At 38.5% G+C, this 13,923-nt stretch overlaps 1 protein-coding gene across 1 annotated transcript in view; it reads right to left on the bottom strand.

Moving 5' to 3' along the window:
- The window catches only part of gsk3ba (glycogen synthase kinase 3 beta, genome duplicate a), a 190,155-nt gene extending 176,360 nt beyond the window's left edge, over nt 1-13,795 (bottom strand). Inside the window, exon 1 of the mRNA XM_073045344.1 lies at nt 13,150-13,795. Coding sequence (XP_072901445.1) covers nt 13,150-13,237 — 88 coding nt within the window. The 5' untranslated portion in view covers nt 13,238-13,795. The remainder of the gene's footprint in view (nt 1-13,149) is intronic.
- Between the last annotated feature and the right edge of the window lie 128 nt (nt 13,796-13,923).

Below are 13,923 nucleotides of genomic sequence, written 5' to 3'. Positions count from 1 at the left end.
TGCATGCAAGACCAGTAGGTAGGCTAGGCAGGGGTAGGATAGGGAATGAGAAATATCTGATAAACTAAAACATGTTTATTTTAATGCAAGATGCCTCACAGGTAAAACAGATGAACTCAAAACAAGGAACAGCATATGCAAGCTTTTACAGAAACATGGTTGAGAAATGGATTGGACTGGCTATTAGTTCAATGTTCCAGAGTACTTATGCTACTGGTGCAAGAGTTGGAGGTAAAATAAGTTGTACCATTTACAAGAGAGAACATAATGGCAGTATTGAAGCAGACATCCCACCTCTCCCGCATATTTATAGCGGCTCCCTGACACCCATAAATTATATACAATATCCCGGAAATCGATTTTTTGGAGGGGGGGGGGGGGGGGAGAGAGGAAGAGGAAGAGCAAGAGGGAGAAGGAGCATCCTGATTGGTCTCTCTTCGTGCTAAGTAGACCTATCAGTTTTCTCTGTGGGCGGGCTTTACAGTCAACCTCAAAAATAATGAGTGTTGCTTGCTGCACTGTTTGCAACAGTGACTTTTCTATTTCCCATGGTGGATTAAAATGTAAAAGACATGTTGAGGTGAGTTTAACAGGTGTCATTCATTTATTAGCATAGCTAATGTTATTTAAACTAGCTGGCTAGGTGCTAAGGAGCTACTCTATTGATGTCCTATGTGATGAGGCCAAACTCCCTGTAGACTTGCTTAAAGTTGTAATGGAATAAAAAACGACTCCATGATAATATAAGTACATATTTTAATGTCACATTTTCTGCACATACCCAACTTGGTTTACAGATTAGACAAAGTCACTAAACAAAGTATTACATACACCCTTGGAAGTCGACCAGGGGGGTGGGGAGGATATGGGGTCGCGGAGGGTGGGGGGGGGGGGGGCGGGGCAGGGGTGCTACCTCCCTGAAATGAGTTTTTGCAGGGTGGAATGTCTGCTTAAGGAAGATATTCTTGCAGAAACATCCACCAAGGCCACATGAATAAAACTTAGAGGTAATAAAGGAGTAAATTATAGCTCCAAGCTCAGTGGGAATTAGAAAAGCACATATCAATGAATTCCGATTAATTGGGCTATCACGTTAGTTGGGACAGCAACTTATCTGGGGCAGCTCTTTAAGAACAAAAATTGATCGAGTAAATGGTAGGGATGCCATTCATTTATTTGGGACACTATGCTGCTTAATTAAGACAGGAGGTTGTTGTTGAACAGTTTCTAACTAGTGTCAGTGACATGCACTTTTGTGGCCATTAGACACTACACCATACTTGAAGCCAACAGTTTTTAAAATAGTGTCAGTTGCTTGTGCTTGTGTTCAAAAAGCAGTGATTTTTGTCACTGATTGTTGGCCAAAAATAAGCAGAAAAAACAAATAGGAGCTGTTTTGCTCATTGCGGTTTCAAGCATTTAGGCTTGGAGATTCCAGAAATGGCCAGGAGTGAAAATGAAATGATTTCACTACTTCAAGTTAGGAACTACCAAGAATTAAACTGTATTGATGATAATTTTGAATGGTACAATTAAAATGAAGATTTGGAGAATGCAATAGTCTAAAGTGTTGTTTGAAGGCAGTCCATTATTTGCATGACGTATCTGCGCTGATTTGTACATTCACAGTCAATCAAAAGAACAAGGCAGCATACGGTGGATGATTTCTTCTGTTGATAAGTATAGGAACAAATGCAGTTTTATAGTACTTTTAAGGTATTGGTAGTGCTTGAATTTGCTCAATATTAATTTAAATACATGAATTGTTACTTAGTTAAATGACAGTTTGTCTCATTTATGCCATTTTAACTGTTTCCATGAAACTTCGGCAAATTGGAGAAGCTGCTAAATTGGGCCAGGATACACTGGTCCCGATGTATCCCAGTTAATCGGAATCGACTGTATTAGGAATATCACACATAGATGTAGGAACAGCAGGACTGTAACCGAGGTGATTTTAAACTTCCCCAAAATTGACAGTGACTCCCTTAGTGCTAAGGGATTAGATTTGGCAGAATTACTTCAGTGCATTCAGGAAAGTTTTCTAAAGCAATATATAGGAAGTCCAACAGTCAACCTTTTCTTATGAAATGATGCTAACCAAGTACTGGTTGATGAGTCAGTGGGGGAGAACTTCGATATCAGTGACCGTAACTCTAATAGCTCCTAGATACCCAAGGAAAAGGATGTTTAGTCCTAACCTGGCCGAGCTGATGGGGGGGGGGGGGGCGATGGAAAGCAAATTTCAATGGCATCAAAAAGGAACTCTCAAAAGTTGATTGGTTGAGACATTTTGCAGGTAAAGGGATAACTCATATGAGGGGAAACTGTGATCAGCTATTTAGAGTTGCTCTGCACTGAAGTAGGCCAACTCACCCATGCAAGACCAGCTAGTCTCACAGCCCTCTAAACGACTGATTCTCAATGGGGTTGGTTACATGCCCCAAGGGGGGTATTAGGGAAAACAGAAGTAGTCAGGGAGAGGTTCAAGATTCTTTTGGGGATATGGGGGGGGTGGGGGGGGGGGGTCGGTAACTGCCACCCTAACTTGAGGCTTAAGACCTGACTTAGCAGAGTAGGCACTTCCAAAAAAAAACGATGGTGCACTGGAACATAGGAAGAACCATAGCTCTGCAGGCAGTGAGCACTCGTCATCACAATTCAGCAATCTCATCTGACCTTACCAAACAAACAGACATTACTGGGAATGCACAAATTAGCGAGCAGGGTGCCCAACAGCTCTCCTTAACTTGCAGCATGGAATGAGTGCATGTAATTTAACAGTTGGCAAGTCAAGTATACCCTCTTAATTTTCTCTATAGATCTACTGAAAACAGGTCATGCAACCATACAATGCTAGCCGGAACAAAACTGTGAAATAGAGCCGATCAGGGAACTTGCCGACTCCGAGGATTCCTCTTGAAGTGTTCAAAGCAACCTCTGCTTTATATGTGCGGTTAAGAACCATCTTTGGAGACTGAGACCTTACGTGACTAGTCAATCGCACTAAAGGTAGTACAAGGTAGCTTGCCAAACACTAGCTCTATGCTGACTAGCATTCAGATTCCAATCTGAATTATCAACGTAATTTTTACTGTTGTGATTGTCTTCACCTTCCCATTGTCGCTTCTTTGTGTGCCATTACCATCATTCCATCTGTGTCAACTCGCTGTCATTGTCAATATCTGATGGGCATTCCCAGTTTGTGATTTTTAATTTTAAATTTAGCCCCGTTAATGATAGATAAATATGTACAATGCATCTGAAGGCAGTTAAAGCCTTGAATTCTAATCCTGCTAAGAAACAAACTACAGATGTCAATACAGTGTTACATACCTGGAGTATGCTTTTATTCTGTTCCAGTCAGATCAGCAACATCCTATGTGTCTTATTTGTAATACTGTACTGTCTAATGAAGCCAAGAAGTCATCAAGATTACACAAACACTTCCGTAAAAGACACCATGAAAAGGCTACTTATGGTATTACTCAGTTCCAGAAGATGAAAGAAACATTTGAAAAGCTTTGCACACTCCAGTTATTTGCCAAGAAAGTTAAAAGCAACCTTGATTGTGGTCTCATTGCTTCTTGCAACATTTTCAAAATGATAGCAGTGTGGAAATCTCAAACAATTGGTGAAAGATTAATAATGCCTGCTGAATCAGAAGTGCTCACCACTGTTCTCAAAATAGAGACCAGAATTTTAAAATCAATTCCTCCGAGTAATAGCTTTGTAGCTCATCATATTGACAAAATGAGTGAAGACATTGAGTATCAACTATGTACAGAGCTACCAAAAAAAAACAGAATTTGGGATACAACTGGATGAGTCAACTGTGCAAGATAACGAGGTATTGCTAATGGTATATGTATGGTTTATCAAAAATGGAAAAGTTTATGAAGAGATTATCTTTTTTTAAAAAAAGAGTAAAACAAATATCAACAGTGAATCAATCTACAATGAGCTCAAAATGTATATTGAGGATAAAAGTATTCCAATTAGGAACATGATTTAATGTGCAACAGATGGAGCACCATATATGACAGGTCGCCATGCTGGTTCAGTGGCATTTATGAAAAAAGAAATTCCAAGTCTGTTCGCAATCCATTGTGTAATTCATCATCAACATCTCACAGTCAAAATCCTCAGCAGGCAACTTTTTTCAAGCGTGACTCTTGTAATATTTGCTAACAACAAAATTAAAGCTCATCCATTAAATAGCAAAATATTTCACCAGTTATGGCAAGATAATGATGAAGGGTTTGAATGTTTGCTTCTTCACACTGAGTGTGTTGGCTGTCAAAAGCCTGCTGCTTAAAATGTTTCTTGATCTTTTTGACACCGTGGTTGAATTTTTGCTCAACTCGAGCTTGGGAAAAGAGATTGAACTTCTACGTGAAGATGTACTGACCTGTATAACAAAATGAACATTCTAAATATGAAACTGCAGGGTGAGGATTTCATGCAGAAAGTGCAGTCTCCACTTTTATTGGAAAATTGGAAATATACAGGCAAAACATTGGGAGAAGAATGTTCTCAGTTTCCCTGTATGGAAAGTATGGCGCTCTCTATCAGACGGTGATTTGCAAGAGTATTGCTTGCATCTGCAGTCACTTAAGAAGGATTTTCAGAATCGATTCAAGGATTTGAATGATCTAGAAATTACAGAATGGGTAATTAACCCATTTCTTTACAAAGTGGAAGAAAGAGCTTGCAAAAAGAAATTATCGAAATTTAGAACAATGAAGAAGCAAAAAACGCCTTTCCAAAAAAATAAATCAGCTTTTGTGATATGTGACTATCATGTCATATGAAGTTTCCTGGTCTTTGGAGAAGAGCCAAACTGCTCTTCATTGCATTTCCATCCTCCTACCTTGTTGAAAGAGGCTTCAATGCAGTGAACCACATACACACAAAAAACAGAAACCTCTTGGACACTGTTATGCACGACGACTTAAGGCTTTTGCTGCCAGAACTTGAACCAGATATTTCAACTCTTACTAAAAACCATCAAGGATCATATTGATATCAAAGCTCTTATACAGTGCATAGGTACTGTGTAAGCTGGGTTTAAAGACAAATAAAAACTTAAAGCATAATTTTTCTCATGGGAGAAGTGGATAGTATATAGTGCCTAAGAGGGGTGTTGGCAAGTATGAAAGTCCTTGGGGGGGGGGGGGGGGGGGAGTGCATTGGCAAGTATGAAAGTACTTTTGGGGGGGGGTGTTGAGCTAAAAAAAAAGGTTGGGAAATACTGCTCTGAACCTTTCCCATCTATGAACTTGTTTAAATATATTTTGGCATGCCACAGCTGGGTCCTATCATTAAAAGTTCAAGGTAACTGTTTAATCAAAGTACATACATGTCACCATATACACCCTGGGATTCATTTTCTTATGGGCATACTCAATAAATCCGTAATAGAATAACTATAATAGAATCAAATGAAAGACCACAACAACTTGGGCACTCAACCAGAAGACAAAAGACAACAAAACTGTGCAAATACAAGTTTTTACTCTGATAAGTGCAAACTGATGCATTTTGGGAAGACAGGGCTCTGGTGAGTGTAGTTAAGTGGAAAGGCCTTAGGGGAACAATACATGATCCCTGAAAGTTGCAATGCAGGTAGGTAGGGCAAAGGTGGATCTGGCAAGCCTGCATTCACTGGTTGGAGCATCATGTTACAGATATTCAAAATGTTGAGTTAGGTTGTGCTTGGATTGCCACACTATAGGAAACTTGATTATGCTAGAGAAGCTGCAGGAAAGATTCACAAGAATGTTGTCTGAACAAAAATGTTCGAGGGCTTGAGTTATAAGGAAAGACTATATGGGCTGAGTCCATTTTCCATAGAGCAAAAGAGGCTGAGAGGACAAATAAAATAATGAGAGATATAGATAGCCAGAATAAACTTTCCCATAGCATAAGTGTCTAAACTGTAGAAGGCAAAGGTTTAAACCAAGATAGAGGGCTATATATCAGAAATGTAAATGTTTCATACAAAGAGTAGACGCTATCTGAAATGAGATGCCAGAAGGGGTGCTGGAGATGGGAACAGTAATAACATATAAGCAGTATCTGAGCAGGTACTTGAACAAACAAGGAATAAGGGGAAATGGAATTAATGCAGGCAAGTAGGATTAGTATAGATAGGCACGCTATTCAGCATAGATGCAGTGTGCTGAAGGGCCTGTCTACACTGTACACTTATAACACTTAAATAGGCAACAGAAATGGTCATGGCCCTATTGTGGGTAAATGGGATTATTATTTGGACAAAAGGCTCAGTAAGTTTGTGTTGGGATAAAGGGCCCATTGTTCAGCTGCAAATTCTTGGACTCTACATAGTCTGGTCAGTTGGATAGAAAAGAGGTAAGGGGAACTTAATCAGAAATTATGCAAGGAAATGCAATGTCGAGATACAAGTCAAGGAAATACACAATACATGGAAGCAATTGAGAGGTATGAAAGAACAAAAGGACGTCGGAAAGCTTGTCTATAGACACTTTATCAGAGCAGGTCAATAAGCTATTTAGTTTTAAGTTTTCATGTTTCATTATTTTCAACATTGGATCACAGTTGATTTAATTTGGCTTTTTTGACACTGAACAACAGAAAAGATTCTTTCGTGTCAAGAGATAACAAATTGGTCAAAATTAATTACGAATATAAAACACAAAAAAATTGATTGCATAAGTATTCACCCCCTTCAAGTCAGTATTTAGTAGAAGCACCTTAGGCAACAATTACAGCCTTGAGTCTGTGGGGATAGATCTCTAACAGCTTTGCACATCTGGACACTGTATTTTCTCCCCCCCCCCCCCAAACTGTTGAAGCTCTGTCAGATTGCATGGGGATTGGGAGTGAACAGCCCTTTTCATGGCCGGCCACAAATTCCCAATTGGATTGAGGTCTGGACTCTGACTTGGCCACTCCAGAACATTAACTTTTAAGCTATTTTAAGCTGTTCCTGTGTAGCTTTGGCTTTATGCTTGGGGTTATTCTCCCAAATCACAGTTCTCTTGCAGACTGCAACAGATTTTCCTCCAGGATTTCCCAATATTTTGCTGCATTCACTTTTCCCTCTACCTTCACAAGTCTTCCAGGGCCTGCTACACTGAAGCATTCCCACAGTATGATGCAGCCACCACCATGCTTTATGGCAAGGATGGTGTGATTTTGATTATGTGCATTGTTTCACTCAATTTTGGTTTCATCAAACAAAAGAACCTTCTTCCAGCTGACTTCAGTGTCTCCCACATGCCTTCTGGCAAACTCGAGCCAAAACTTCATCTGCGTTTTTCCCCCAACGGTGGCTTTCTCTTTGCCACTGTCCCATAAATCTATGACTAGTGAAGCACCCGGATAACAGTTGTTGGATGTGCAGTCCCTCCCATCTCAGCCACTGAAGCTTGTAACTCCTCCAGAGATGTCATAGGTCTCTAGATGGCCTCCCTCACTGGACCCCTTCTTGCACAGTCACTCAATTTTTGAGGATGGCCTGCACTAGGCAGGTATTCAGCTGTGCTATTTTCTTTCCATCTCTTGATGATTGACTTAACTGTACTCTTAAGGGATATTGAGTGACTTGGACATTTTCTTGTATCCATCTCCAGATGTGCTTTTCAATAACCTTTTTGTGGAGTTGTTTGGATAACCTTTTTGTGGAGTTGTTTGGAGTGTTCTTTTGTCTTCATAGTGTAGTTTTTGCCAGGATACTGACTTACCAACAGTTGGACCTTCCAGATACAGGTGTACTTTTACTATCAATTGAAACTCGTTGACTGCACACAGTTGATCTCCATTTATCTAATTATGTGACTTCTAAAACCAAGTGGATGCACCAGTAATGAGTTGATGTGTCATATTAAAGGTGGGAGAGGTGAATACTTATACAATCAATTATTTTGTGTTTTATATTTGTGATTAATTTAGATCACTTTCTAGAGATCTGTTTTCACTTTGACATGAGTCTTTTCTGTTGATCAGTGTCAAAAAAGCCAAATTAAATCCACCAGGATTCAATGTTGTAAAACAATAAAACATGAAAACTTCCAAAGGAGATGAATACCTTTGTTTTAAAATGGGCACTGTAACAAGGCATACAGAATGCTTTCCTTTATTAGCCAAGATTGAATATAAAAGCATAGTGTTCATGCCTTGCCTTGTACCCTTAACTCCTGGTGGAGTCCTCAGGCGCCATCATGACAAGCTTTGCATCAGTCTGTTCCATCTGTCACGGTTGTGTGCCAGAGCCTGGGTCACCTCAAATGTTTTCCCTGTCCATTCTTTAATGTTGTCTGTCCATCTTTTCCTCTGTCTGCCTCTCCTTCATTTCCCCTCCACAGTTCCTTGTAGAAGGGTCTTTGCAAGGCCACTGGATCCTGTTACACAGCCGTACCATCTCAGCTTTCTTCTCTTTACTGTTGTGAGAAGGTCTTCACGAGGGCTAATGTGGTGCTGGATGGTCTTGTGGACTGCTCATTTGTGATGTGGTCCATGTATGAGATGCCCAAGATGTTGTGATAGCATCTCATTTCCAATGCCTGCATCTTCCTCTGTAGCTCTGCTGTGAGGATCCGTGTCTTGCAAGGGTACAGGAAGATGGAGAATACCAATGCACACAGGAGTCTGATTTTGTACTTCATGGTGATGTTGCTCTCCCTCCATATTGCCTTGAGTTTGGATAGTGCAGTCATTGTCTGTGCAGTTCTTGCCAGGACTTCTGGTCTTGATCCTTCATCACTGATGATTGCCTCCATTTATTTGAACTGCTGCACTGTCTCAAGTTTCTGAGCATGGACTGAGATGTCTGTTGTGATGGCACCATTGGCATTGGCCATGAGCTTGGTTTTCTCGGCACTTATTTCCATTCCAAACTTTGTGGAGGCTCTGTCAAGATGGCTGACCAGGTTGGCCAGTTCGTCCTCTTTTCCTGCAAGTTCATCAATGTCGTCAGCAAATCTTAGGTTTGTGATGTTCCTCCGTCCGATGCTGACTGTGCCCACATGATCTTCAAGGGCATCACTCAATCTGTTCCAGGAAGACGATGAAGAGAATGGGGGAGAGGAGGCAGCCCTGACGGACTCCTACAGAGGTATGGAACCACTTCCCAATGGTGCCCTGAGCGAGTACTGCACTGGTTGCCTTGGCGTAAAGCTGATGGATTGTATGAATCAGCTTCTGCCCCATGTTGAATTTCTTCATGGTGGCGCATAAGGCATCATGCCAGACTCTGTCAAACACCAATTAACTCTTTCAGCGTTTGTGCCAGAACTGCATAAAGCACAAAGTTTGGTAACCACATTGCAAGAAAGACGTCAGTGCACTGGAAACGGGGCAATACAAATTTATGAGGGCATTTCCAAGTCTGGAAGATGATAAAAGTTTCGATCAGCAGGTACTGATTTATTTTGAATAACCTAGGAGAGATTTGATTGAGGTGTATAAGAATCAAGGACATAGAAAGTACAAGTTGGAAGGACCATTTCCTTTCACAAGGGGTTTAATTATTTTAAATCTATGCTCTAAGTGTATTAGAATTAGAAAGAAAACAAGAAGAATATTTACCAGAGGATAAGGATCTTGAACTTTGAACAGTAACGGCAAAGACAATCATCACATTTTAAAAGTACTTGGATGTAGACCAACTGCTTAAATGTAGGATTAGTCAAGATTGCTCTTTTTCGACCAGGACAGACATAATGAGTTGAATGGTTTTACAAATATTCTTTTACTCCAACTTTCCACCGAATGTCTTTATGGCTGCCATAAAGATAATACTGGCAGTTGGATCCCAATTATCTCAGACTCAAGGTACTGCTGCACAAATTCCTTGAAGCTTCTTCCATCTTCACTTGCTTCAACTTCCTTCCATTTTTTTCAGATGTGGAATCTCAAAGTTCATCACAGTACCCTTTTCTATTCACAATTCCTCAGGTAACAAGAGCAGCTCATGCCCACATGCAACAAATTCCATGGAACATTCAAGCTGGGCTGTAAGTACCAAGTAACATTTTCACCACTCATCAGATAATGACTACCTTCAATGAAGCAGAACCTAAGCATCCAACAATTTAAAAATGTCCTCTGAAATTATCTAACCAAGTAAGCAATGAAAGCTTAAAATGATCTTCTTACCTAATATCCAAGTTCATGGACTTTTAAGTAAAGGTCATTCAATGGCAATAGAAAGGAAAGTTCATTTTTTCTCAAGACAAAAAGTATTAGAATATTCAATTACCACCCCATTTGTTATTAATCTGTTTTAAATCATGTTAAATTTCAAATGAAATTAGCCAACCACTTTAAAACCAAATTAACCTGTAGACAGGAATCCCAATAAAACTAGTTAACAGAAAGACAAATGGAAGTTTGCAAAAATAAACAATGTATTGAAACATTGAGCGCTTGTCATTTTTGCACATACGTAACTAACATGAACTACAAGATATCAAGTGAAAGTTGATCCAATAAATTGTACAGAAAATACATGAAGTACAGCAGTATTTGCAAACTTCTGAAGACGTGGCAATTAACTGAATACAGACATAACTGATTTGCCGACTGAAATCTCATTTTAAAATACTAGCATTATATTTAATATTGCTAACTTCCAAATTTCCACTCAATTCCAACACATTCATGGCCATTTGTTTTACTCCTGCTTCCAGACCACCAGGTGCTAGTTAAGAAGTGATATAGTGCAATTTCATCCTTGCATATGCACCTCCAGAGAGAGTGAACTGGATTCACGCAGACTGATTAAGACCCGGAAGCTTGGTCAATCTGAGAGTTCTAATGGCAACTGCATTGCCAAACATCAGAACATTCAAATGAAATCTGCAATCAACCTCCAACCTTTGCATTTGTATTGCTTAATCCTACTGGAAATGATGAATTAAATAACATTTTCTTCAAAACTGTTCTTAACTAAAAACATTAATACTCTAATATGCCTCATTAAGTTCACTGTATTTACCCTAAAAATAATACTTCGCTGTTCATTTGATAATCAACCTTTTTTTAGTTTCACTGGTTCTGCAACAAAAAAAAACACAAAATCTATTAAGTGAATTGAGGCAGGTTCAAACAGCTTAAAAGATTTAAAAATCAGCATAACCTCCTCTTTCTTGCTTATATACCAGTAAAAGAGAAATAAGGTGAGATACACATTTTATTATAGCTTATTATAGATTTCCACTGAGTGATTACTATTTCTTAAAAATGAAGTTAAACAGTCCCCACTTGATAAATATGTATGAAAATCTGTTAATAGCGCATTTTACATTGTCTTATCAATTAGCTATTAGCAATTTCTGAAAAATAGGTAGCGAATTCATGTTTCAGAAACTGTACTCAAATACTAAACAAGCATAACCATTTGTACATCAAACTCACTGATCACAAGTGCTTTATTACAAGGATAGTTTGGGACATGTTGGTTTGAGCATTTCCCTGATCGCCACTGGAGGTATTAGGAAAGCAAAGCAACTCCTTAAAGGAAAAAAAATGAGGGAAATAAAGGAGTTGGGGAAAGAGCAATGGTGTCAACTATGCTCTGTTGATATCAGATTTGAAGTCAAAGTGCTGAAAGTTAAGTACTTACAAAAAGGATTACAGGAAACCATTTTTCCCACATCACCTAATAGTCATAGATACAGCAGCTTCTTGGCCAAGATTATAAAGTAACATAGACCATGGATCTAGCTTGTCTCTTGGCTTTATTTAACTCAGCTACATGGTATTAGGTAATTTTATATGCTTTTCTATAAAATGCCCTGCTTTTAAGCCTAGAGATAAAAGATGAATACTTTGAGCAGGACTCTTGTATCTGAAAATATTTGACAATATTGTTTTTCCACTATTATCTTCCTTTAGAAGAAATTCAGCCTACTGTTTAAAATTTATAAAGAAATGCAATTGAGAATTAAGCTCTCGTATAGAAATGAGTATTTGCGATATATAGTATATCTTCACAAAAGTTGCATTCTGCTACTTTATAGGCTTTCAGAAGCGATATACTAGTAGTTTATAAAATAGCAATATATAACTATTTTCATTAAAATTATGAAAAACTAGATTTTTATCTGTTTCTGGACATATGAAATCAGAGACAACCCCTTATAAAAATACTATGAAATATGAACAGTGGAAATTTTACAACTTTTCAACTTTACAGTTATGAGAGATCATTCTTACACACCCACTCCTCACATAAGCCTCAAATGTTTCCTTAACATTCATGATGGGGAATATGTGGGTTGCACATCTATAGCATGGATACTACCAATGATGCTTCATCAATTAAGTAGTCAACTTTTTATTAAATTCTTCTACTGGGTTAACAAAAATAGTGAAATGGTGAATTGTAGAAAATTAGTGCAATAATTTACTAATCTGTCCTTACAATACATTGCGTTTTCTCAAATAAAATGAGAAATTCCTTAAACTTAACATGCTTGCAATGTAAAACCTAGTTAATATATCAAACAAAACTCAAACCTAACCAAAAATATTATATTTCAAATGGTAACTCACCGAAATAAATCAACTCAAATAATGGTTGATTAAAAGAACTGAATGGCACATGATTATTAAATTCTTAATAATTATATTAAGTTATTGCTGTTCTAACCAATCCAGTAGATGTGTAGATATAGCAAAACCTGAAAATGGATCATCAAAATGGTCAAAATTGATTGGTTGTTCAATAAAGTTATTCTAATACTTGCCTCCCGTCTACCCGTCAGCAATGTCAGAAATCCATTCCAACAGCTTTAGGAATAATGAGAAATGTGAAATGGACATTAATGTTAATGGAACTCTAATTGTTCACCAAGTTAAATGAAAAAGTCCACTACTAGTTTCAACACATCGTTGAACAGATTAAACTTTTGTACAGATTTTAAATAGACAGAAATAAAATGTATATGAATAATGGCTTGTGGTCAGAAATCTTTATGATCGGAGGCAGGCAGACCAGGCCAAACCAGGCCAGTCTTTATTTTTCTAAATTAACATAGCATGTTACTCAATTAATCAACCTAATACTGATCACGAAATCGATTATTCGCTCGATTGATAATATTTCCAAGATGATGAAGCTAAAATATAAAGAAAATCATTTCGTTAAAATGTACTTACTGCTGACTTTCATGCTCCCAAAAGCAGACGGCTGCTGCACAGGTTTGCAGCTCTCAGCAAAAGACGTTGTCCTGGGTCGACCACTCATGATTACTTTAAAGCGACATCTAATTTTTCAAACATATATTTTTTAAAGACTCTTCTATGATCCTTTAGTTTCTTTCCCCTCTTTCTTAATTTTAATCCTGTCCACCAGGTTTCATCGCGATATTTTTCCCCAGACAAATTAGTTGTGTATATTTTTTTCTATTCGTCTTACAAAACGAATCGCCAGAAATAAATCTGAATAATTTCAGAACTCCACATTGATCTTGACTGAGCTCAATGCAGGATGGTGGTGATGATGATGATGGTGGTGGTGGTGGTGGTGGTGGTTCCTGCCATGGCGGATCCTTCAGTTCAATTCAATCCTGAGGTAATTTTTTTCTTTTAATTTCTCGACTTATCTTTTTCAGACTTTAAAAGCCCATTCGCACCTCATTTATCAGACGATAAAAAATTAAAACGATTTCTGGAGGGGGAACCCGTGTTCTTACCCAAATTAAAACGGTTAAAACCCCTCCCTAATTCACTCGGCTGTCTTTGTACTATTTTTTTGCCTGGCTCTTTCTCCCTCTTACTGCAGCTGTAACCTCTTGGTCAATCTAACTTGGTGCCGGGGCGTTATGATTGACTTTAGGGAGTAACCATTCACAGAAAGCGTCGGAGACATTAGCGTCACTCTAGCTGCGCTCGCAGCCAATTGGTGAGGGTGGGTGTTGCTTAAGGGGCTTA

This window comes from Hemitrygon akajei, chromosome 5 (genome assembly GCF_048418815.1).
Source record: "Hemitrygon akajei chromosome 5, sHemAka1.3, whole genome shotgun sequence".
Classification (NCBI taxonomy): Eukaryota; Metazoa; Chordata; class Chondrichthyes; order Myliobatiformes; family Dasyatidae; genus Hemitrygon; species Hemitrygon akajei.
Note: the sequence above shows the minus strand (reverse complement) of the source record. Positions and strands in the feature narration are given on the sequence as shown.